The 27,245-nt window shown below is 38.4% G+C and overlaps 1 protein-coding gene across 2 annotated transcripts in view; it reads left to right on the top strand.

Moving 5' to 3' along the window:
• Positions 1–27,245, top strand: part of USP6NL (USP6 N-terminal like) — a 151,581-nt gene that overhangs the window by 108,592 nt on the left and 15,744 nt on the right. For both annotated transcript variants that reach the window (XM_003257632.4, XM_030819307.1), the window contains 8 exons: positions 1,840–1,947; positions 8,711–8,820; positions 11,083–11,131; positions 12,738–12,858; positions 16,064–16,158; positions 16,743–16,808; positions 16,907–17,006; positions 20,066–20,218. In XM_003257632.4, the coding sequence (XP_003257680.1) occupies positions 1,840–1,947; positions 8,711–8,820; positions 11,083–11,131; positions 12,738–12,858; positions 16,064–16,158; positions 16,743–16,808; positions 16,907–17,006; positions 20,066–20,218 (802 nt within the window). The remainder of the gene's footprint in view (positions 1–1,839; positions 1,948–8,710; positions 8,821–11,082; positions 11,132–12,737; positions 12,859–16,063; positions 16,159–16,742; positions 16,809–16,906; positions 17,007–20,065; positions 20,219–27,245) is intronic.

The raw sequence follows: 27,245 nt of genomic DNA on the forward strand, positions 1-27,245 counted from the left end.
ATTGTGAAGTGGTATAGATCATAACTTCCTTTGGGAAAACAAGTCTTAAATTCATGTGTTTTTAACCACACTCAGTTTGTCGAGCATGTGGCAAATGTTGTGAGTCTAGTTTTATCGTTAACTTGAAGCCTTTCTGTACATATTCCTCCAGTTAAAGTGATCGCATGGGATTAAAATTTCTATGACTGTAGTCACTATCTACTGAAATTTCAAATTTGAGGCATACTATATTTATACCAAAAAAAACCAAATTTCGTAAGTCATTATTTGAATCAACTTTACAGTATTCACTGTTTCATAATAAAAGTTGTTTGACTTTGTCACTCACCTTCAACCACGTGATCGAAGTTTCTTAAAGCTGCCTTATGACTTAGTCACTAAAGCTTTAGCTTAAAAAAATCTAAGTAGTGTAATAGTTAAAGCCTTGTGTACTGGTTATTGTAGCTCTTCAATATTTCAATTATTAGAACTGGCATCTTATTTTCTGAACGATAACATTCAAGTATATTACAATGATCATAAGAGTACCAGTTCTTACCTGAGGGGCTTCTCCTATAATTTATTTAATTATTTCCCTGTTTGGACATCTATTTTTAAGTTTCAAAGTGTTATGCACAACATTGTGATGACCGTAATAGGTTTTATGTTATTTTGAGTAATTAGACTTGAGGAAAAAATTAATTACAAGAAGACAGAGAGGTGTATTGAACTTAAGATTCTTAGGGCAGGCCGGGCACGGTGGCCCACGCTTGTAATCCCAGCACTTTGGGAGGCCGAGGTGGGCAGATCACGAGGTCAGGAGATCGAGACCACGGTGAAACCCCGTCTCTACTAAAAAAATACAAAAAATTAGCCGGGCGTGGTGGCGGGCGCCTGTAGTCCCAGCTACTCGGAGAGGCTGAGGCAGGAGAATGGCGTGAACCCGGGAGGCGGAGCTTGCAGTGAGCCGAGATTGCGCCACTGCACTCCAGCCTGGGCGACAGAGCGAGACTCCATCTCATAAAGAAAAAAAAAAAAAAAAAAAAAAAGATTCTTAGGGCAATAGCAGTACACTTTCAAGGATGGAGGGAGTTGATGATACCAATGTTTCATGCCTAATTTCATTCAAAAGTGATGTCTTTCCTTGATGAAGATTTATTGTTGTTTTTGTCTTATCAGATAGCATCAATGTCATTTAAGAAAAAGAAAAAAGTTTTCCTGAAAAAATAGCAAGAAGTGAAAAGAGGAGAGAAAAGAAGGAGAAAGGGCGGGGGAGGGGGAATGAGAGTGAGAGAGAGAGAACACTGAAGATTGCTGGTAGGATTAACCGAGTTTTCAGATAGATGAGGAGAAGCTTGGTATCTTCTAGAGAGACCCGTGAAAAGGTGGCAGGAAAGAGATTAGGAGTTAGACAGCACTCTACGTTCCATGAGGATATTTTGGGGACAAGACAACCTTTTTGCTGTTTGGAACATCTTTTAGGTTGTGTGGAACATCTTTTAGGAAGAAAGTGTGTAAGAAGTTAATTATACCATCAGGGACTGTGTAAATCAGATGTTCACACCTTTAGAAAGAGCACTGACTGCTTTCGTACCACTTAAAGGACACTTCCGTAATGGCCTGAACATTCTAATGCATTGGGCCTTCTTAACAATTTCTTGTTATACTCTCTCCTTTGTCTGTGTTTCCCTGTTAGAATCTTAAAAATAGAGATGACAGTATCTCAATGTGCCATGTATTAATTAATTGCCATAGATGCTTTGAAAATACAGTGCTAACAAATATTAGCAAGATTGACTGTAGAGACTAGTCTAAGTTTTTGTTAGTTTGTAACCTTCAGTTTCTTTTTCTTTTAATAAGTTTCATAGGCGAATTTACAAAGGAATACCACTCCAGCTCAGAGGTGAAGTCTGGGCCCTCCTTCTTGAGATCCCTAAAATGAAAGAAGAAACAAGGGACCTGTATAGTGTGAGTAGCTAAAGTTAACTCGTTATTTTGAAATTAAAAAGTAAAATCCATTTCTTTTAGCATTCAAGGTGACATAAGATATTCATATGATCACTTAAAATTATATTGCATTGGAGGTTTCGGAGGTCTGTTTGTTTTCTTGATTGCAAAATACTTCTTAAATTTTAAATAGATACTTCAGTAAAAATATTGTCTGTATCAATAAGTATCAAGTGCTTTTCAAATACATAAATGATCAATTAAAGTAATTAAATGATCAGTGTTGGGACATGGTTGCATGGAAATGGACTAACACCTAATTATAGCTGCTTGTTTGCCACATAGTGTTATGAAGAGATTTGTGGCATCACTTTGAGAGTTGGTGGGAAAGAGCAGCAGAATTCAGTTTAACCAACACCTGCTGTGTACAATTCTTTTCTTCTAGCATGAAAAAGAGATGACTTTGCCCCAAGATTATTAGGGTATCTCTAGGTTTTATTATTTATTAATAAGTTAAACTTTTGACTGAGTAATAATTTTTTTCTTAAATTAGGTAGTGCTTTAAATGTATCTCCTTGTCATCTTGTAGCTATACCCTTTCTGAACCTAAATTTTCTATTAACCTTTGAAAGGAGTAAGAGATTTACATCTAAGAATCTTAGACCCATAGATTTTGAACTATGTTCCTTAGAAAATATGTACAAAAAATTAATGCGGAATAAATGGGAAAAAATAAAAATTGCTATTTTTTAGCGGGGAGTCAACACTTTTTTTTTTCCCTTCAACTTTGATTTAAGTTCAGGGGTACACGTGCGCAGGACTTGCAGATTTGTTACAGAGGTAAATGTGTGCCATGGTGGTCTGCTGCATAGATCATCCCATTACCTAGGTATTAAGCCTTAGCACCCATTGGCTATTCTTCCTGATGCTCTCCCTCCCACCTCCACCCCTCGCTGACAGGCCCCACTATGTTTTGTTCCTCCTCATGTGCCCATGTAGTCTCATCATTCAGCTCCCGCTTATAAGTGAGAACATGCAGTATTTGGTTTTCTGTTCTTGCGTTAGTTTGCTGAGGATAATGGCTTCCAACTCCATCCATGTCCCGGCAAAGGACATGATGTCTGAGAGAACATAATATAAAATATAACCTCAGCACCTAGTACAGTGTGCCTGCCATACGGTAGGTGCTCTGTCAGTATTTGTTTAAATAATGAAAGTAGAAAATGAAAGAAAAAAAAGCACTTTATTTACATGCTGTATTCATTTCCTAGGGCTGCTGTAACCAAGTACCACAAACTAAGTACCACAAACGAAGTGGCTTAAAACAACAGAACTCTCTCACTCACTGTTCTTGAGGACAGAAGTCCAAAATTAAGATGTCATCAGGACAACACTTTCTCTCAGGGCTCTAGGGAGGCAACCTTCCTGGCCTCTTCCAGCCTCTGATGGTGGCCTGCCATCCTTAACGCATCTTGGCATTGCTCCATCCCTGTCTTCCTTATCACCTGGCTGTCCTCCCTCCTGTGAATGTGTGTCTTACCTGATAGGGACAATAGTTACTGCATGTAGCTTCCACCCTCATCCAGGATGACCTCATCTTAACTTGATTACCCCGGCAGAGGCCCCGTTTCCAGATGAGGTCACAGTCACAGGTTCTTGGTGGACATGAGTTTTGGAGGGACACTATTCAACCCAGCTTGCCTGCTAATAGGACTCTAGTTTTCAGTTATATTTTAGACTTTTTCTATGTAGAATAAAATTATCAGATGGCCAGTTAATACAAGAGAACCATTTAGTAAAAACTGACAGCAACTACAACAAAAGAATGACTTGCCTGCCAGTACCTTCAAGCCTATAATTTTCAACACTGTCATCAATATTATTTTTGCTATTTGAGTTTCCCCCAGCATCATTATTTAGCCAACTTTTTTTTCCTTTCTCATCCACTCTTTCTCTCTCTCTCCACACATCCTCCACGAACTGGAACTTCAGTAGGAATAAAACTACAACCTTCTGTTAATCTGCTGAGACTTTTCTCAGATGGGTGAAATTATTTGGACCCAGCATATTATCAGCATTCAGTCCTTCAAGTTCCTCTGGTGGCCTGTTTGTCCTTTCTTGTCCCCATAAAGCTCTGTGGGTGGTATTGAAGAACGTATGAAGATGAATATGTACAGTGGCAAGAATCTTTTCTTCTACGTTGGAGGAGACATAGTTGCATAGAAATATTTAATAATAGTCTGTGATAAATACTCTAAAAGTAGGAGTTGAAAAGAGGGTAAGACAAGAAATCACCTTTATGGTCCAGGAAGACTTCATGGAGTAGGAGGTGTCTTGGTGGGGCTTTGTTTTCCACAGGAAGGAAAAAGATTGGTGAATTTCAAAGCACATTACAAAGACCTTCCCTGATCTCCCTCCAATTTGGATCTGATTAGTTTTAACTTGAAGCTTCATATTGCTGTATTTTAAACTAAAGTACCTACTTTACCATGAGGAAAGCTGACATTGTTTGAGTACTTTTATGTCTAAGTGCTCTATGGGAGTTAACCTCATTTAATTCCTGGAACCATGCCAAGCTGCAGGTTTTGTCATTATTATATTTATCTTACACATGAGGAAACTGAGCTTAGTGAGGCTAAGTGACTTTTCACCCCAAGGTTAGCAAGTGGCAGGGGTAGGATTTACAATCCAAGCTGTCTTGGCTACTCTCATCTAATATGTTTTCCTCTTATTTTATCTCATTTTTATTTTTCTGTCTTGCATTTAGCAGTGTACCTTACAGATGGTATAGGATCAGACCATAGTGGAAAACAGCCTCATCCACAGCCTTAGTGTGGCTCAGTAATCTCGTAGGCCCAAACTCACGATAATCCTAATTTTTTTTTTTTTGAGACGGAGTGTCACTCTGTTGCCCAGGCTGGAGTGTCGTGGTGTGATCTCGGCTCACTGCAACCTCCACCTCCTAGGTTCAAGTAGTTCTCTGCTTCAGCCTACCGAGTAACTGGGATTACAGGTGCCCACCACCACACCCGGCCAATTTTTGTATTTTTAGTAGAGATGGCGTTTCACCATGTTGGCCAGGCTAGTCTTGAACTCCCTGACCTCGTGATCCACCCGCCTTGGCCTCCCAAAGTGCTGGGATTACAGGTGTGAGCCACTGTGCCTGGCCAATAATGCTAATTTTTTTATCTAAATGCTTCCCACTGTACTTCTGCCCTCAGGTTTATGGGTTCATTTGATCCCATTTTTAAAAATAAAATGTTTATTTTTATATTACTGTGACACTTGTGGATCTCAGCCCACCTAATCTCAAAGGTAACTGTAGAAATTGTTTACCTCTTTTCATTCAGGAGTAAAAAATACGTTTGATTCCTGCATTCCATGCATTAGCTTATAAACATTTTAGGACATAAATAATATTTCTGACCTATTATTTTTTACATACTTACCCGGGCTTTTCTTCCATCATGAGGCCTTTTTTATGATGGATTTTCTTGTCCTCTGGAGGAACTGATACTATAGATACGTTTGGGTCTTTTTTGCCTTCCTATTAACTTTTATTTTAAGGCATTTTCTTTTATCATGTCTTGTCAAACATTTTCTTCCTGTGTTTTGACATCTCATCTTTTACAAGGAGGCCTGTAGAACAATTTTTTTTTTTTTTTTTTTTGAGACGGAGTCGCGCTCTGTCGCCCAGGCTGGAGTGCAGTGGCGCCATCTCTGCTCACTGCAAGCTCTGCCTCCTGGGTCCACGCCATTCTCCTGCCTCAGCCTCCTGAGTAGCTGGGACTACAGGCACCTGCCACCACGCCTGGCTATTCTTTTTTCATATTTTTAGTAGAGACGGGGTTTCACCATGTTAACCAGGATGGTCTCCATCCCCTGACCTTGTGATCTCCCTGCCTCACCCTCCCAAAGTGCTGGGATTACAGGCGTGAGCCACCGCACCTGGCCTTGCCCATTATCTTTAAAAAAAAAAAAAAAAAAAAAAAAAAAGATGGAAGAGAACACATATGTACAGATTTATTTTTCAAGCTAAATTTTTATAATATCTTCTGAACCACCTTTTTCAGAAATAATATACGATAATATTTTAGTGGCCATATGATTCTAATACTCTAAATGTCTTCATCTGTCTTGAGAATTCTGAAACATATTGTGGCTGCTCTTCCTGTTTTAAAAAGCTGCAGAAGCCCCTTCTCTGAGCTTCAATACACAAAAATACACAGACTCATAAAACACTTCACATACACATACTTATTCTAGACATGCCCAAATAGCCTTATTCTAGACACGCCCAGATAGCCTTATTCTAGACATGCCCAGATAGCCTTCTTTCCACTTTTAGCTGAAGTTGGGAACAGTTATGTTTTTATACATATTTATTGGAATTGATTCAAGCAGAAGTCCGTATTACCCATGGTAAATGGGTCAATATAACATATGTCTATAAATTCTTATTTATATTAAACATGGTTAAATTTTAACCTCCCATCTGTTTAAACATGGGAGATTCAACATACTCATTTAGCTCCCTTTCCCTTGAAATGCCACTAAATTGACAGCAGAGTTTTTATTATAAAAAGGCAAACCCACAGAAATGAGAAAATGGGAGATGCTTAACAGCTACCAGTTTTGGAAAATGAGAATGCAGACAGACATTTAGTAAACTTAGCAAACCTGAGGAAGCTAAATCCTAGGCTGGCAGTGGGAATTGGAGAAGCAACCTGATTAATAGCTCAGAATCTCCATAAGTCTTGGTAGTTGCCAACTGCAGGAACCTCTGGAAGTGGAGGTGAAGCTAAACACAGAAGTGGTTGAAAGTCTGTTTCAGAAGCAGTTAGAGCTCCTTAGCCCCCTCAGTGCTGGCCCAAGATTGGAGGTTTGTTATTTGGCAAGGATGAAACAGAGGGCCTCTGGACTGGGGAAAACGCAGACCTTGCTGAGGGTGAGCTGCTGTCATGAAAGCAGAGGAGTTGAGTAGTTTAAATTTTGGACAGTCCAGCCTTTTTCCTCAACTCACCTCCCAGATCACTGGCAGCCAGGTGCTTGTCTTCCTGACAGGAGATTGGAAGAGCCTTCTCTGGGGGATGTGATCAGCATAAGAAAATAACCCCAAAGGTACTGACTTCAGGGAACCCCAGTCCAACTGCTTGGCCACATCCCTCCACGAGCAGGATCACAGTCAGGAAGCCTCACCCAGGCATGCAGCTTTTTTGTGTCCCACTTTTAAACAAAAGCAGAAAACGAAGTATCGCTGTTCATTTGAAGAAGGGAGCTAACATGAAAGACAAGTGGAAGCAAATGAAGAAAGCGGCTTGTAAGAAACAGATTACAGTGTAAAGAAGAGAATCTAAAAAACTATTTTTAGTATCTTCAGAGAAAAATAGATACTGCATCCATAAAACAAGTATAGAATGCTATAAAAAGGAACACTCAAAAACAACAGAGCTTATGAATATAAAAAATATTAGAAATGAAAAACTTAATTGAAAATGACAATTGAAGAAATTCCCAGAATGTCAGTTATACAAGCAAAGAGATGTAAAATAATACAGAAAAATACAAGAAAATTAGATGATAGCCTAGGAGTTCCCAGACTGTAATAATAAGAATTTCAGAAAAAGAAAATGGGAATGGAGGGAGGGGAAGATGAAGAAATTGACAAATGAATTGTTGAAGATGTCTGAGAGCTGAAAGATTTGGGTGGGAGTTTTTAAAATTGGAAGGATTCACTAAGTGCCCAACCCTGTGGATAAAAATAGATCCAAACCCAGTACTGAAATGTGAAGTTTCAAAACATGGAGAGAGAAACTCCTACAAGCTTCTAGAGAGAAAACGCAAATTGCACATAAAGAAACACAAATTAGAATAGCAACACTGAAAGCCAGAAGACAGTGAAGCTGTGCCTTTTGAGCAAAAATATTTTCCAACTTAGAATTCTAAAGCAGCCAAACACTTAAATAAGAGGGTAGAATGATCAGGTATTCAAAGTTTCAAAAACTTTATCTTCCATACAGCCTTTCACAGGAGCTACTAAAGAGTGTGTTCCTGCAGAGCAAGGGAAAAACCCGAGAAAGAAAGATATGAGACTGGGAAACGGGGCCCAACATGAGAGAAAACCACCCCAGCAGGTGGAGAAGGGAGGCTCCAAGGCCTGAGCTGTGTAGCAGGCCCAGAGGTCAGGCCGCACAGGCAGGAGCAGGCCCAGAGGTCAGGCTGTACAGGCAGGAGCAGACCCAGAGGTCAGGCCGCACAGGCAGGAGCAGCAGACAGCAAGATGAAGCTGGTGGAACACCTACTCTACTGGAACATCACCTGAGGAGATTATACCATTTATAGTGAGTTTGGGATTGAATTAGGTGGGAAACGAAGCAAATTGAGAAAAAAGGCAATGATTAGCTTCAAGGAAAACAAAAGCATCATCCTGGAAAGAAACAAGAAATCATAATAGACTGCATGGCTCAGCCATGAAGAGCTTTCACATAGTTCAGTAATGCCAACTCTGAAAAGTTCTCTATCCTAAATTAATATCTAACTAGATAGACAGGATGGAAGGGAAGGAAGGTAGGGGAAGAGGGGGAAGCAGGGAGTAGGAGAAATGGGGGAATGGAGGGGAGGGAAAGTTTCTGTTGTTACCTTTTTATATATATGGTTTTGATTTTTTAACCATTGAATGATTTTTTTAAACCAAAAACTTTTTAATGAGAATTATTATTTGTCATAGACTTTTCAACAACGAATTTCCATAAAAATCTGTTCTCCTCTCTCTTTTTCTCTTCAGAAATTAAAACACAGAGCACGGGGCTGTTCACCTGACATCAGACAAATAGACCTGGATGTCAACCGCACATTTCGGGACCACATTATGTTTAGAGACAGATATGGTGTTAAGTAAGTAAAGTTTAATATTATGAAATGTTAATCGCATTTATAAGTAGTCTTTATTAACTTAAAATTAGAATGCCTTTATAGACTGTAATTTCGATTTAGGTCCTAAAGGTTTAAGCTTTTGCAGATCATTAGCGTCCGTGTTGTGTGAAACTTAAGATCTAATTGAACTTAAATTTTTTAACTTTTGACATAGCACGTGCTATAAAATTGGTAAAGACTCCTTTTATAATCTGGGAATTCTTAGAAATATGGTAGATACTTTTATTAGAAGTCATAGAAGAATGACAGAGTGTGTAAAAACTTTGTCAGTGATAAATATATCTCTATAACCTTGACCCCCATGCATAAATGAAACTTTTTTTTAAAAAAAGGGAAATGAAATGAAATGAGATATTAATGAATTGATATATCATTGCTATGACAACTTATAAATGAAAAGTACAGTTTTGCTGATCTCTGTATCAGTCAGAGAGTCTAACCAGGAAACAGAAACCAATAGGAGATACATGTTAGGACCTTTCAAGGTATTGGCTTCTCCAGCTGTCGGGGCTGATTAGGCAAGGCCAAAATCCACCGGGCAGGCCATTGGAAAGGACAGTCTGGGCCTCGGGCATGAGCTGAAGCTTCTGGCCACAGGCAGAGTTTCTTCTTCAGGAAAGCCTCAAATCTGCCCTTGTGGCCTTTCAACGGATTGAATGAGGCCTGCCCAGATCTTCTAGGATGATCTCTCCTACTTAAAGTTAACAGATTATGGATTTTTATCAATCTACAAAATATGTTCCCAGTGACACCTAGATCAGTGTTTTGGATATCTGGGGATTGTTGTTTAGCCAAGTTGACACCCAAAGCCAACCAGTGCAGTCCAGCCTTGTCAACTTGGCACTCACACACACCACCTTAAACCATTCTTAATTTCCAAGTAAGATAGTAACCAAGTCATCCTTCCACCTAACATGATACCACTATTCTGCTCACAACTGAAATGTGCTAATTCTTTCCCTGCATGAGGATGCCAAGTCCTTGGGAGATGAGCATACTTCTGCTTTAGTATCCTGTAACTTACACTGTTACAGGATACTATGGTGTAAAGTTGACTATTATTAAGATACCTTACGTTGGATGATAAGGGAAAAGAGAGGGAGGAAGAAAATATTTGTTGGTATATATACAAGCATATTTACCACAAAATAAGGAAGAAATACTCATAACAATTGTAGCAGTCATTTCTGTGACTGGTCTTGTGGTCACAGGTGGTATTTATAATGCCCCGTTTCACTGCCCATTCCATATTCCCTTTGCCCTCAGCAAGCACCTCAGATGGTTGTGGTTCCTTACCTAGAGGGATGACTCAAACCTTCCTTACTGAAAATCTGGACCTAGCCGTTCTGCCTGAATTAGTAGTTTTCCATTGACTTTCATCACAGGGCTCAGTAATATTAGTAAGAGATGCCCCAAGTGTTCTCCTGCATTCCAGATGGACTCCTCCTTGTGTCTGTTGTGTCATAGCAGCCCATGTTCCCCTTAGTAATCAGGATAATCCCCCCAGCCCACACCGCCATGTCCTTCTTTGCCTGTTGGTTCAGAGGCATAAGGGGCCCAAAGTGGTTGGGTGGCAGTTTCAGCTTCTGGGTCAGTGGAATCACTGTTATGTCTCATGGTGGAAGCATTCCTCCTTTTGGAACTAAAATCTCTAGACCAGCAGAACCCAAGCTTGCAGGGGCAAGAAGCAGATGCTTTGCTAGTAGATCTCTAGAGAGAATGATGAGTGGAGCCACTCCTACTTCCAGCCTTTGAATCTTGGATCCCTGAATCCTGGCTATGGGAAAAACAGCACCTTGAAGTGGAGCCTGATATGGAGCATATTCAGCATCCCAAGGACATCACCCCAGCCTTGTAGGGTATTGTACCTTGCTGGCAATGTCACTGAGCCTTCAAAAGGCCGTTCCACCATTCTGTCAAGCCAGCAGCTTCTATCAGAAGGGTCTCAAAGTGAGATAGATCAGCAAAAGAGGGCAATAAATTTTAGGAATTTTGGTCTTTTGTGTTTTCTTGGTATAAATCCTTTCAGAATGAATATTATCTAGTCTTGAATTTAGACTTTTTAGAGTGTTGTTTGAATTTGAACTTGGGATAATTTATTACATTAGTAATTTTATCTGGATTATCTGTTTTCAGTCAGTCTTTGTTTTTTTTTTTTCAGTTTGTAATTTTTAAAATATGTGAAATTACTAACTTGTATTTAATGTAAATTTTTTTCTCTAGGCAACAATCCTTATTCCATGTTCTTGCTGCCTATTCTATTTATAATACGGTAAGTTGGTGCCTGCCTGCCCAAGGTCTTTGAGTTGTATTCTGAGGCACTCCCTACCTAACAGGGCCCTGTGGCACATTTCTGCATCTCAGAGCTAGGTGGTCTCCACAGTCTCTTTAGTTCTGTGGATCTTTTTAAGCTGAAACCCTGTGATAACCCTAGGGCCTTAGAGCAGAGCTGATTCTGAAGTGGAATAACCTAAATATGACCACAGTACGCCAGTGAGTCTCACCTTTTCTCTCCCCTTCATATTGTTTTGCTTTGTAATGTTCTGTGTTGTTTTGTTTTATTTATACAGGGTAGAAGGACGGGAAGTGGGTGGCTTGGTTAATTTTTGTTTGGCTTTTTATAACTGTCTTTGCTCTTGGGAGGTTACCTTTCACAATCACTTTTATCTGTTAGGTGAGGTCCAAACAAGATAACTATGCCCTTACTGGCTATCCCCAGGAGGAGGCTAAACTCTTTGGTAATAGACATGCTGTTCTTAAGGCATTCAGCATTGTTGGGGGAGAAGATAATCTGGGATAGATTAATTTGTGTTGGACTTTAATGTGGGTGTTAAATGAATACTTGCTGACTAGGTCCCAGGGAGGACCTTTGAACCTTGGGATGTATAATTTCTATTGTAGTTAAAACCTTTAAATTATAAGACCAGAAATTCACTCAAACTAGGAAAAGTTAAAAAGGGGTTATTAAAGGGACATCTCATAGGAAGGAAGCACTAGTTGGGCCTCACCGGAATTGGGGCTGGAAGGTGGGAAGCGTCTGGTGAGAAGGAAAGCTGCACCCTCCATCTCTCCCATTCTGGGGGCCACTCAGTATCTCAGATGATCTCTGTGAACTCTTGAGTTCACTGTTTCTCTTTCCAGGTTGCTTTCTTTGCATACTGGCCAGTTATACTGTGGCTCAGATTGCACCCACAGACTCAGTGTGAGCATTCTGTTCCAGCATATACCCCCATCTGATTACAGTCTCTGGCTTTGTTCTTTGTTCACATTTCCTGGAGAGAGTGTCTGATGAGTCAGTGCAACCAACTAACTGTTCTCCTGGGGTCAGCTATTCTCTTCTGGTCCATTAGCTGTGGTTTCTGTGGCAAAAGCATGAATCTCTAAGGCCACATCATAAGCAGGGACTATGGGGAGAGTGGGTATTTCTTAGAGAGGAGGCATAGACTGTGCATGGGCATCCCAAAATGTGTCTGCTTAAGGGTTCAGAAATCTAGAGGAGACATGACAGCATACTGGGTATTGTAGGAGGGGAGACTTTGCCAGCAACTGAGCAAAGAAGAGGAATAGTGAGCTAAGAATCATAAATAAAGTGAAATAAATATTAACCCTCTTTAAAGACAGTGTGACAGTATTGAGCAGAGTCCAATAAAAATATGCAGCAATTTAGACTTTGTCTGTACTTGTACGTTTATTTTTGAGTACAATTTTATTCTCTTATGTGGCGTAATACTGTAAAGAGTATAGTATTTGTGTCTAGAATGGACCATTAAACGATGTGTGTAGGCATTTTCTGGTTTTTATAGAGTAGCTTTTTCTCTGTACATATGCACGTAATTCGACTAAACTCCCCAGCTTCTGTGTTCCCCTTCACTCCCCAGGAAGTCGGGTATTGTCAGGGGATGAGCCAGATCACAGCTTTACTCCTCATGTATATGAACGAGGAAGACGCCTTCTGGGCCCTGGTCAAACTCTTCTCAGGCCCTAAACATGCCATGCATGGTAAGAAAACCCTGTGCTTTATCTAAACAATCAAGGTAGGGAAAAAGGTAGATTAAAACAAAACCAAAGATGCTCACATGAGTTACATACAACAAATTTAATGTTTCAGGGCTCGTTGAGTTCATTAGTATTTTTTACTAGTTTCTTCTTTCATTTTTCATTATTGAACTTTTCTAAAACATTTACATTTATTTTCCTTTGTCTTTACTCCAAGGTATATTGCTGGCATTTTAAATTTCTTCCTTACTTGCCCTTGGTCAAAAGAAACTAATTTAGGTTTGGAGGAATTTAAGAACAGGTATATTATTTGGAGAAATAAAAGATGCTTTTAATCAAAACTTTTAGATGGTCATGAAATTATTTCAGTGAAATGTTTACCATTGACTGGATATTGTGATGTATAACACCTTGTCAAAAAAACCATAATTGAGAAACGACACTTAGGTTTTTAAAGGAAAGGTAGTAATTAAGTAGTTTTATATTTCAAGTGTAGTTTTTAGTTTTTTTCGCATAAAATTGGTTCCACTTTAAATAAAAGGTTGATAACGTGTTCTAGGCACTCGATTATTTTGTATCTCAGAACCCGCTGATTTTTTGGTTTTCAAGTTAACCCCGTTTATAATAACTGTTTCCTTGTTTTTGCCAAATTAAGCAATGGACTTTATTTCAGAGAGTTTAGATTACAACTGTTGAGACAGGGTCTTGCTGTGTCACCCAGGCTGGAGTGCAGTGGCGTGATTGTGACTCATTGCAGTCTTGACCTGGAATCAAGCCATCCTCCTGCCTCATTAGCCTCTCTAGTATCTGGAACCACACAGGCATGTGCCTCCATGCCTGGCTAATTTTTTTAATTTTTTTGTAGAGATGAGGTCTCCTTATGTTGACTAGGCTGCTCTCAGTCTCCTGGACTTAAGTGAACCTCCTGCCTCAGCCTCCCAAAATACTGGGATTACAGGTGTGAGCTACAGCCCTACCCTTAGATCACAACTTGTCTTGGAAATAAAAGTGGCATTTGTTCATATATTGCAAAATTATTTTCCCAGTGCCATCAAATTTAAATAATTTTTAACACTAGTTATTCTAAGTATTAATATCAAATTTAAAATAATTTTAACACTAGTTATTCTAAGAATGGATCTTCCAAGTTCAGTTTGTGAATAAGCATTGTGTGGTGGGGAACCTGCTATATATTTAACGTACTGTTTTAATATTTTCAAAATTATGACTTTCTATAGCCCATGGTTTGTGAAGTGTCACACTCTGACCATGTGAGGATATTATGTGTGTATGTAAGAGTGAGGGGGGTATGTATGTGTTTGCATTTGTCTTTCTCCCTTAGTGTTCCTTGCCAATTACTTAACAAATATCATCTACATGGTAACTGGGTCTGGGCACTTTGCATCTAGTAAATAGACTCTAAAAGTAAGACATGTTATTATATTGAGTTGCCATCCAGTAGGCAATATCATTCCAAAAGGCATCTTGAAGAAAGCCGCTCTTCCCTGTCAGTCTTTATTTTGCTTTCCCTTGGGATTGTGTTGCTGATCTGTCTTGAGGTACAATAGAATGCAAATTTAAGTGGTGTGTAATTATGTGCAAGGCTGTCCAATTTTAGGAAATGGTCATTTCTTTTAAACCTATTTGATAGCTTACCTTCAGCAATTATTGTCACTAGACTAACCTATAAAACAATATTCTACTATCCTAACATTTACACTTAGCATGCAGTTTGGCTCATTATTAAGGGTAAGTTTACACTTACCCTTAGAGATGTTTGTTTCTATGTCTGCCTATGAAATGTTACAACAAAGGGTTACCTCAGTACTTTGCATTTCCAGTGTGAAGGTGGTTTCACTTATAAATGTATGGAATCGAAGCTAAGGCTGAAAACATAAAATATGAGATCTGGAACATCAGTGGAAAATGAAGAACTGTTAGGTTTCTTAGCATTCTTGAGCTAGTTATTACTGAACTTTATTGACTTTTTCAAAATCAGACTTTTCTTGAAATTTTTTCAACTTCCATTCCTATCACATTGACCATGAAAATGGCACTGATAGATATGGATTTTTTTTTTTTTAATGAAACCATTTCACTGAAAAATATTACTAAAGGAGGAATAGAATCTCTGTCTCTGGAAATTTTTACACACACCCTAGAAAACTGAGAACTAGTTAAGAAATAATTCTGCCCAGTAGATGATAAAGCACCATTGCCCAATAGTGTGTGCCTCAGGTTCTTGGTGGAATGGAGTTTCATTTTGGGGCAACAGACTTTCTGGGGGGAAAATGGACTCCATGATCACATGAGTGTGGGAGACTGAGTGAAAGAAAAACAAGTTTTATTAAGTCTAAAAGGCAAGAACATTAATAAGCTAAAATGCCTCATGAGTATCTAAGGAGGATATAAATGTGTCCTCTGGTTTCTTTTTCAAAAGCATAGAACGTCTGTTAACGTCTTTCAGAGTTGCACGGAACCCAGGTTGGATCCTAATGTAGAAGAATCATCAAGTCTGTTGAGTGGACTTTCTTTTTAATGGATTGTATAGAATATTATGAAGAAAAATAGATGTAAAGTTCAATGAGTTAAATACACAAAATGCTAACCATTTGTAATTTGTTACTTCTTAGATATGGATTATATTGTATAGTCGCGGGATAAAGTACCATTTTTGATACAACATTGATCATCTAGTGCCTGTATTTTTAGCAGATGTTAAATATAGCTTTTTAGGAAAGGATTAAAAAGCGATTTAAAACTTTGGAAACTTTATACTAATGAAATTCTTAGAGTAAGCCTGAAAAAAAGTAATAAATTGTTACTTAACGTATTAAGAGTAAAACAAAATAACTAGTCAGGGTTGGAATAATATATTAAAAATATATGCATTTAAGATATGGCCCAATATCTTAAAAGAACAGATAATCTTGATAAATGTCTTCAGTGTCCTTTTTTTTGAAGGTTTCCCTTTAAATTCAAAAATACAAAGTTATAGAAGATCTTTAGCAAACAAATCCTAGGCTAAAAGTTTCAATACCCAAAGCTTATATACAGTTATTTCCTGGGTAGGGAGAAAAAATATTTTGGTAACTACTGGATGTTTCTTTTTATTTTTGACAGTTACAAATGAAAGATGTTGCGTTTTAAGATTGGAGGGTTTTGTTGGTATTGTTTATGAAGTGCTGTTTTTATGTTTGTATTCTAGGCTTTTTTGTCCAAGGTTTTCCTAAACTCTTGAGGTTTCAAGAACATCATGAAAAAATACTGAACAAATTTCTGTCCAAGCTTAAGCAACACTTGGTAGGTAGATGTGACACTGACTTACACCCACCTACCCCCGCCCAAAAAAAGCTGGGATAATTAAATTGTCTTTGGTCCAATTACCTTATTAATTTATAGTGTCATCCACTTCATTTACTATGCAGTTATAATTCCCAGTTGTTTACAAAACATTAGATTTGTAAAATTTAATATTGATAGGCTATCACAGTTCTTACTGAGGGATTTGAACTTCTTTGAAACTAATAATACAAACAATGTGATAATTTAAAGATATGGGATCTCCTAGTTGTTTTGGAGGTTTCTTCATTGTACAGAAAGTATTTTTTCAGGGTCATAGAAACTCGTTGTTAGTGAACTGTATATATATGCCTTACTATAAAACACAGTAGTTTAGTAAAACAAAGATAGCTCACTGTAAAATATATTAAAGAGAGTCTAAGTGTTGTATTACAGTCCTGTCATAAGAGGAATTTATTCTTGGAGTGATTTTGAGAAGTAAATGTGTTTAGCTTTGATAGCTGCATCCAACAGCTTTCCTTAGTATTATTTTGTTAAATTTAGTTTGCTACAATCCAGAAATTGTGAGCTCTTTGTTTTTTCAGGATTCTCAAGAAATCTACACAAGTTTTTACACAATGAAATGGTTTTTTCAGTGTTTCCTTGATCGTGTAAGTATTTATTTACAAAACTCAGTCATAAAATTATAAATACAAGGTGAGGGGAAGCTGTTAACCTTATTTTTGTTTTGTTTTGCTTTTAATTATAGACTCCCTTTACACTAAACCTCAGAATATGGGATATCTACATCTTTGAAGGAGAACGAGTTCTTACTGCTATGTCTTACACAATCTTAAAATTACACAAAAGTAAGAAAATTCTTAAACTCTAAAATTTCATCAAAAATTGAGGCTTATTTAACCTTGATTTCTCATTCCCCACCCTACTTCAAATTCATTGTCTTTTAATAGTGGTTTAAATTTTTTCTGAAAATCAGTGGAGAAATTACCATCAATTGGTAATGTACTTTTGTAAGTTCTTTCTCATGACTAGAAGCTTACTTCACTGCAAAGGTCTTTGGTTCTTTTCTGTTTATATCAGTGTTATTTTCACACTTTTATAGAATGCAGTTAGTTGGTTTCACTAGTAATATTTTTCGTTAAGTATTTGTTTCCACTGGGATCCCTTGTCCTTTTCATCAGTCTGAATCTCAAGTTTGTGGTAAGAGAAGGAAGACCAAAGAAACCAGGCCCCTTAGTTCAAGGGGCTGGAGAGAACGTTTTCTATTACTGTTTCCTTCATCCAAGGAGAATAGCAGCCTGCTGAACTGTAGGTGGGAGCACACAGACCCACTTCTCTACCTCAGTGGATTATGGCCTCTGGGGCAAGTTCAGCCAGTGTCTATAGGCAGATAAATGCAGCAAGATTAAAAAAAAAACAAAAAACTGGAGAATTTTTAGTCTTCAGTTGCAATATATTTTAAGGGCTCTATAAATTTGATATGTTATGCCTTACTTTAAAATAAAGAAATGAGATTTTTTTCATGAAGAACCTTATTCATCTTTAAAGTCTCAATTCAGCCTTAAAAATTCTGTGACTTCTCTTGTAGCTATGCAGAAAAAATCATTGAAAGCTCTAGAGCTTCATATGTACACGTACTTCTTATCTAGGTCATACCACATAGTTTCATGTTCATTGTGCACGCAACTCTCTTAGGTTATTCTTGAATGATTTGTTCTGCTTCCCAATTAAATTATAAACTAACTGAGTGCACAGGGTCTTGTTTATAGTTTTTCTCTCTGCTGTGCTTGGCATTGTTCTAAGTACATGTTACGGACTTTACTATAAGATTGGTTGGTTGCTTACTTGAAAAGGCATGGACTGCAGGAGTGCCAGATTATCCATACTTCAGATAGGAATGAAAATGCCCTTTAAAAGCACTTTTGTTATGTTTAGTTTTTTCAAGAAAAGGACTCAGAATTGTTGTGGTTCACTTCCTTTATACTCATTTCCCCAACTAATGCACCAGAACAAAACAATTGACTATGAATTGTCTTCCAGGATTCAGGTCTGTCATCTGATCTCGTGAAATCTCTTTTCCTTCCTCCCCGCACCTGCCCCGACACCGCCTTTTGCCTCCCCAACCCCCACCTCTCTCCCTCCCTCCCTCCCTCCCTACCCCTTTCCCCTTCTCCCCTTCTCCCCCTCTTCCCCTCTCCCCCTCTCTGTCTCTGCCTCTCCCCCTTTCCCCTTCTCCCCTTCTCCCCCTCTTCCCCTCTCCCCCTCTCTGTCTCTGTCTCTCCCCCTCTCCCTCCCCCATCCTCCCCCGCCCACTTTCTTTCTGGATTGTTAAGGGATCAAAATAGAGAACAGAAGTACAGTTTTTATTAAGAGATGTTAGCTTAATGTTCCCTCAAGAATGAGGAAGTAAAAACATAATATATTTCTTTGTAGCTCTCATCTGCTTCTTAAATTGTTCTACTTATATGACCCTTGCTTAATTTTGACAAGTAAAAAGTTTCTTCACCCTTATAAATAAACGTTAAGCATAGCAACTACTTTACATGCTACCGTATCATTAGACTAAGTGAGCTGTGGACAAATCTGCTGCTGTGTGTTTTTCTTGGTTAGAGACTTACATGAAGTTCCGTCTCCACCATATAAAGCTTCCGAAATGGAAGGGTGGCTGCGGGATGGGAGGAGATGCTGGTTCAAGTTTCAGTTAGACAGGAGGAATAAGTTCTGGAGAGCTATCATACAGCATGGTGACTATAATTTATAATAATGTACAGTATACTTGAAAATTGCTGAGAGTACATCTTAAATGTTCTCACTACAAAAAGATAAGTATGTGAGGTAATGATGTGTCAATTAGCTTGACTTAGTCATTCCACAGTGTATACATATATCAAAACATATTGTCTATCACAGATATATACAATTTGTCATTAGCCAATTAAAAAAGAAAAACTCTTTCTGGGCATATTAACCAATAGTTGGCTAAAGCTCATAAGAAATTTTTTCCTTCCTTTTTGTTTTTTTTCTTACTGATTGTCTTAAAAATACGTTGTTACTGGAGGTTCATCACACAGTGGTTTTAAATAGTAAAAAATCAAAAACCACCTAAATGGCCATTACTAGAAGACTGATTAAGTAAATTACAATGCATACATATAGTACACTCTTTTATAGCTGTTGATGATGTAAAATCATATTTGTTGAAATGAGAGATATCAGTGATACATTATTGAATGGGAAAAAAAGCGAAAAGGGGAATAACTTGAAAAGTATAATTTGGATTCTTCAATTGATATACATAAATACTTGTAAATGCCCGGATCTACCTGTAGGGTATTATGTAATGAGGTGTATTATGTAGGGTATTATGTAATGAGCAGATTTTTACTTTCTGCTTTGGGTTCATATTTAATTTGAATGTCTTTTTCCAAGAAAATGAATTTCATAAGTAGAAATAAAACTCACAAAATTAATAATCCAGATGTTCTGGGAAATTCTGAAACAGTAAGAAATGCAGACTTAAAAATGGGGCTTGTTGGAGCTCCATATCAATAAAAGAGAAAGGCCTCATGCCGGCTGAGGTAGTCGTTCTGTGTCTGTCTCTAAGAAGCTCTTGCCCTGGGGTAATACTAATGCCTAGGTGTGGTTATTCCAATGAGGAAGTATTAGCCAGTATTATCCTCCCATCCTTTCTCCCAGTAAACTTTCCTGCTTTTCTCTGTGGCTGCTTTAATATCAGGGAATATTTTTGTCTTACTGAGTTTTAATGATGTCCTCAATGCCATATGTAAGTAGTATAATGTTTGTGCCCTTTTTAATGCCCTTTTACACTACACCTGAATATAATAGAATATCTTCCTACCTAAAGTAGCTATTGACTCGGCATTTCATTTCTCTTATCCTTTCTTAGAACATCTAATGAAATTGTCCATGGAAGAACTTGTAGAATTTTTTCAGGAGACCCTGGCAAAGGATTTTTTCTTTGAAGATGATTTTGTGATAGAGCAACTTCAGATTTCTATGGCAGAACTAAAGCGGGCAAAGTTAGACCTTCCAGAACCTGGTAAGAATTACCCCAATACTTTATATCTACATTATAATTAAGATTGGAAGACATGGCATAATTAACGTGGGCTGTTTCTTGCCCACAGTGTAAGCATTATACTTGTGATGACATAACGTGGATGAACGCCTTACCAGCTCAGCTGCTTTGGCTTTTTCCTTATTTTGGGGAAAGGCAAGTAAACATAGTAATTAAATCTGCCTCTCCTAATAGATGACTGTACTATTCCTGCTTACATTTAGAAGTTTGGTTGGCAAATACTGTTGTTTGACAGAAGTAGCCATGGTGCTTTAAACTAGCGTGACAATAAGCTTTTTTTGCTTTCTTCATCTCATTTTGTGAAACCATATACAATAGTAAGTAGAGCAAGTAAAAGCCCCATCTTATAGATGAGGAAATGGATACTTAAGTGCCTAAGTGGCTTAAATATGAAGCCACAGAACCACCAAATAGCATTACTGAGACTGGAGGCCAGTTTTTCTGACTACTAGCCCAGGGCTCTTTGTAGTATGCTGCAGTATAGATAATATATTTTATTCACTTATTGTAAGACATTTTTCAGCACCTACTAATAGGTTTTCTGCTAGGTACTACTTTGCTGGGGATTTAAGAACTGAAGAGAAAGATGAGAGCAAGCTCTCAGGGTGTGCACTGGAGAGCTAGATTGTACGAGAATGATAACAGAGGGTGAATGGGGCATTACTAGAGCTAGCTGTAGGGTAAATGGGAGAGGGGCAGAAGGAGGGGAGTGCAGGGAGGGAAGAAAATGAAAATGTCGAAAGATCACAGGAGGAATAACTTTCAAAGTTTCGACCAGATAGTACTTGACCATGTATGTCTTGAGAAAAAGTTACTTTTGCTTTTCTTCTTTCTTACCTTTGTTGCAGTGGATGAGTGTAGTAAGAGGCTAGGGAAGTGGAAGGTCACAGGCGAGAGATGAAAAGTAAAGAAAGTCAGTTATGTATGCCCTCAGGTAGAGGTGAGGTAGATGGCGTTTCCTCATCAGTGTGTCAAGTTGGCTGTGTCTGTACAGAAGGACAAGCAGTACTTTCATGGAAAATACATTTTTCCTTTTGATAAAAACCAAGATGTTCGCTTTTATTTACTTAATTGAGAAGGGTCTAATCAGCACTGCTCCAAGGTTTGCTCAAGGTCATCCAGGTTCCTAGGAAGCAACCCTCGCAGCAGTAATGGGGTGTGGGCCTAGGCCTTGTGGAGCGTTGCCTTTGTTAGGTGAGGTCAGCCCTCTCCTGTTCAGTGTAATGACATCCGTTTTCTACCACCATTTATTTTTATTTATTTATTTAATTCTACTATCATTTATTTTTAAATATCTTGCCTCCTCCTAAAAAGAGGTCAAGGCAAATTTTAGTAAAAGTCAAATATAGAGGAAAAAATATAGAACTATTTAAACATGAGATAATTCAAAACCTGTGTCATGAATTGCGATGATGGTGACTTAGCATCTAATTAGCAGCTAATATTTATTGGATATTTACTGTGTGCCACATACCACAGGTGCTGTCTCATTTAATCTCTACAGATAACTCATAAAAGTGCTCATCTACATTGTACAGATAGGGAAACCTAGTAGTAGTAATCTGTAAGATCATTTTACCAGGAAATGATAGAATGGGGACAGAGAATGGGGCAGGGGAGAAAAGAGGAGGAATAAATAGTGGCAGAATCATGCTCTGATCATACTGGCAGTGAAGGTAGAATGGATAAGGCATCTCTACATTTTCTAGCACGACCATCTGCCTTTCATCGCCTGCCTCTCATTCTCTTTAAATTGTTGTGAACTGTATATGGAACACTAAGATAATTAAATGAACATCATACCAAGAAATTTCCATGTCACATCTATCCTTTTAAAAACCTACATGAGGCCGGGCACAGTGGCTCACCCCTGTAATCCCAGCACTTTAGGAGGCCGAGGAGGGCAGATCACGAGGTCAGGAGATCAAGACCATCCTGGCTAACACGGTGAAACCCCGTTTCTAATAAAAATATAACAAATTAGCCGGGCGTGGTGGCAGGCCCCTGTAGTCCCAGCTACTCAGGAAGCTGAGGCAGGAGAATGGCGTGAACCCGGGAGGCGGAGCTTGCAGTGAGCCGAGATCGCGCCACTGCGCTCCAGCCTGGGCGACAGAGCGAGACGCCGACTCAAAACAAAACAAAACAAAACCTACATGAACATGCCACTTCCTTTTGACTCCTTACATAATGTGGCAGTGTGAACTCCCCCGAGTCATGTGCAATGACGCCTGTTTTCCTAGGCCCACATGAACACATGGTGCTGTTACATTTTAAAATGTTTACTGATTGGATAGAGTCTTCCATTGTTGTTCTGATTGGTAGTTCTTTGAGTATCTTTCTTGATATCTTTGGGTCATCCTTCTTTCTTTTTCTGTGAACGTCCCCGTTCATCTGTTGCCCATTTTTCTATTGGTCTGTTCATACAGGTTCTTGTTAAGGAGACTGGCCAGTTTATTATGTGTTGCAGATGCCTTCCATACAGCTTTCCCTGTGGCTTCTTGCTTTTGTGTTTTTTGTAAAGAATTTTCCACATGCTGGATGAAGTGTTTTTTCTTAAGTACCCATATTTCTCTTCTAACATTTATATATTTTTAATGCTTATGGGTACAACTTCATTGAGATATAATTGAGTATGATGAAATCTTTAGCTCATCTAGAATTTACTTTTTGTTACAGAATAAGAACTCAGCTCTGCTTGTTTTCCAAACCATTAGTCATGTGGATTAGTGGCATTTATTAAATTACATTTTGACACTCTATTCTGTTCCATTGCTCTCTGCTTTTCCAGTTACACTTTTTAAATATGACACAGGGTCTCACTCTGTTGCCCAGGCTGGAGTGTAATGGCGCAATCATGGCTCACTGCAGCCTTGACCTCCCGGCTCAAGTGATCCTCCCACCTCAGTCTCCCCAGGTGGCTGGGACTACAGGCACATGCCACCATTCCTGGGTAACTTTACTATTTTTTGTAGAGGCAGGGTTTTGCCATGTTGCCCAGGCTGGTCTCAGACTCCTGGACTCAAGCAATCTGCCCACCTCAGCCTCCCAAAGTGCTAGGATTACAGGAGTATCTGGCCTCCAGTTACACTTTGAATATCTATTAGGGCAAATGTCCCCTCATTACTTTGTATTATTTTGTCAAGTTACAAAAAAGAATCCACTAGTATTTTAGTGGTATTCAGATACAGTGTTTTATTAATATTGAGATTACACTGACATTAAGGATTTTTGAGAGAAAATTGGTGTTTTAAAAATTGAGTTAGAAATAAGTAAAAGCTTTTATTTTATAGTTGTTGAGGTTTGTTTTCTTCATGTGACTGTGAGACATTTCTGGTCTCACATTCTGCCCCCCACACGTGTACCATATGAAACGTGGCTGTCAGCAGGTGGTCACTGGACAACCCTAGGTGTGCTACAGACCTGCCATTTCCCCACAGCCTCAGGTGTGTGGACATCGCTGCTGCCACTGGTGTTGGAGCCTAAGCAGGGGCTCTGCAGAGGAGACCCTAACAGAGTGAAGGCAGGGGTGCCACGTCCTACGGGGGATAATTGTATCTTTTATTGCTATTGCAAGTTGAAGCTTTTCTTCCATTTCTTTCTAACTGATTAGGAAAACTCTCGGTATCCTTTTAATAATATTTTTGTAGCCAATATATTTGATCAATTATCTTAGGTTTTCTAAGATTTAAGATACACAATCTTATCTTCAACAAATAATAGTTCTTCCTCTTACTTTTCAGTATTCATGCATCCTATCTCTTTTTTAGAGAATAGCTAGAAAGTATTCAGCTATTATTGTTTTTAAGTTTTCTTGAAAAATTAAAGTGCTTGCTCAGTTTTTTTAATGCCTTTTGAACATAAGTTAATCATTTTTTCCCTTTAAAACCTTTTCACGTTAATAATTTTGTTAATATACTTCCTAGTGGTGAACAATTCATTGCAATTCTTGGATAAACTTTACTTGGTTGTTATAAATTATTCGTTTATAGTACTGCTGATTTATACTCTCTAATATTTTACTTAACATTTTAAATGGTTATCCCTGAGATTTCGTTGCAGTTAACCAAAACGTTTGTGTGTTGTCAGGTTACACTGTCCTCATAATGTGGACGCCTTCCTTCTTTCTCTGTGTTCTGGAACTTTTACAGAAATTAAAATTATTCCTTAACAGCCCAAAAATATATTTGTGAAACTATTTCCATCTCATATAATTGTTTTGGGGGTTAATGTTTTGATTTGTTTTATCTTCTAAGGTCAATGTGGGTCATTTGGTCATTTATATTTTCCTAGAAAGCTATTCATTTCTAGTTTCTTAATATATTTATGTAAGGTTTTGCAAAGCAATCTCTTATGGTTCTTTTATCTTTATATCTGTAACAATCCTACATTTTCATTTCTCACTTTCTTTGTACCTTCTCCCACTCTTTGATAAAATTATCCAGAATTTAGTCTTTAGTAATTGGCTTGTATCAAGAATCAGCTCTTGAATTAGTTAATTCTGATTTTCTTAGTTTATTTCTTCTTTTTTCCATAAAGTCAAATGCTTGGCTGGGTACAGTGGCTCACGTGTGTAATCCCAACACTTTGGGAGGCCAAGGCGGGCAGATCACTTGAGGTTAGGGGCTCGAGATCAGCCTGGCCAACATGATGAAACCCTGTCTCTACTAAAAATACAAAAATTAGCGGGGCGTGGTGGCAGGCACCTGTAATCCCAACTACTCGGGAGGCTGAGGCAGGAGGATTGCTTGAACCCGGGAGACAGAGCCTGCAGTGAGTCAAGATCGCACCACTGCACTCCAGCCTAGGTGACAGAGCAAGACCCCGTCTTGAAAAAATAATAATAATAATAAGTCAAATGCTTAATTTATTTATTTCATAGTATGGGGGTGGTTTGTAAAAGTTTTGAAAGGCATGTCTTTTCTTTTGCTGTATTCATGTCTATGTTTTTTTAACATGTAGTTTTTTATCATTGTTATAGTCTACACTGTCTACCATTTAAATTTTTGGTTTTCATTGACTAGATTTGTGTGAAGAGGAGTTTTGTGGGGGTTTTTGTATGTGGGTTTGGCATCTTTTCTTTTAATTTTACTTATGAAAACTATCAAAAATACAGAGAAATATGATGTAAAAATTGCAAATGATCACCCATATGCCCACCTCATAGATTTAACTATTGTTAGCATTTTTGTAACTTTATTTTATTTCTGTATGTTTTGTAGGTGCTGTTGAAACATTTTTTATAACTTTTTTGTTGTGAAACTGTTCGAACATATTCAGAAGTAAGGAAATGTATAATGACTTTCTCCCAGGTTCCCATTGCCCAGCTTATTTGAACAATTTTAAAGTGAAAATAAGGACATCAGGATACTTCAGCTCAAATACTTGTCTCTGTAGCCAAGAAACAAGGACCTTCCCCCAGCCAACCAAAGTGCCATTGCTACACTAACAAGTGTAACAGTGTGACTACAGTGTGACTCCTCAGAATCATCTTATGCCAGCTCCATGTGGGAATATTTCCAGTTGTCCCTTAGGCTGCCTTTTAAGCTGTTTTTCTCACCAGCACTTAGTCAGGGCTACATTTTGTATTTGTCTTACAGGCTTAAGTCGCTTGACAGGGAGCAGTACTCCTTTCCTCTTCCCTCCTCTTCACCCTACCTTTTGTTTTCCTCTGAATGACACTGTCCCGCTGTTCTGTGGAATGTCCCACACTCAGGAGTTGTCTGGTTTTTCTTTTCTGGTGTTCTGTGTAGTTTCAGCAAACTAGAAGCTAGATGTAGCAGTTTAATAAGATTTAGATTAGACAGGAGTCCCACAGTGACTACTGTTTTCTTAATTTTGGAGATGCTGAGTTCGATGATGATAATCATATCTTTTTGTTTTAAAATAAAGGTTTTTTTAATAAAAAAAATCTTTTCAGTTAGCAGGTAATCTGTGGATGATGTCTTGACACTGTATGGTGATGTCCTGTTTCTGTTTAACGCTTGCCCTCATGCTTTTAGCTTCCATTGATAATCCTTGCCTATATCAAATTTCTTCAGAGGTTGCAAAATAGTGATTTTCAAATTCAGTGATTTCTTTTACTTTTTTTTTTTTTTTTGAGACGGAGTTTTACTCTTGTTTCCCAGGCTGGAGTGCAATGACATGATCTCGGCTCACTGCAACCTCTGCCTCCCAGGTTCAAGTGATTCTCCTGCCTCAGCTTCCCAAATAGCTGGGATTACAGGCATGTGCCACCATGCCCGGCTAATTTTGTATTTTTTTAATAGAGACGGGGTTTCTTCATGTTGGTCAGGCTGGTCTCGAACTCCTGACCTCAGGTGATCCCTAAGTGCTGGGATTACAGGCGTGAGCCACCGCACCCAGCCTCTTTTACATTTTTTTTTTTTTTTTTTTTTTTTTTGGCAAACTTTGTTCTGTAGCAAAGAGTTTTTCCTCCCTTATCAAGAGAGTTACCTTAAATGTAACTCTTTGGTTACCTTAAAATGTGGTTAGTACTGGAAAGGCGGAATAAATGCTTCCTAGTTTTCTGTTTACTGGTTTTCCCCCATGCTGTCTTCTATTCAGATGAAGCCATTTGGCAGCACTTTTGTCAATTAACGGAAGTCATTCTGGTAAGAAAGCCTATGTTAATCCACTGTGACTGCCAGTTTAGCCAGATTTATAGTTTATGACCTAGATAGAAGAATCAAAGATTTTTCTCAGAATAGTTGACAGCCATTTTAGTCTTGGTAAATGGCCAGAGCCTTCGGGGTACTTCAGTGCTTACGGGAGAATATCCACACTCCTTAGTGTGAGGTATAGCACTTTCCCGTCGGCAGCTTCCACACTTCACATCCCACCTCCCAAGCCACTTTTGAGTCACATAATAGTAATGATAACAGCAAACTTTGAGTCTTCTATGATAGACTTTTTGCTAAATGCTTTGCATTCACATATTAACTTGATTTTTTCCAGCAGCCCTTTGCAGTAGTCATTTGTTAATGCAAGT

The sequence above is a fragment of the Nomascus leucogenys genome, chromosome 9 (genome assembly GCF_006542625.1).
Source record: "Nomascus leucogenys isolate Asia chromosome 9, Asia_NLE_v1, whole genome shotgun sequence".
NCBI classification, from domain to species: Eukaryota; Metazoa; Chordata; class Mammalia; order Primates; family Hylobatidae; genus Nomascus; species Nomascus leucogenys.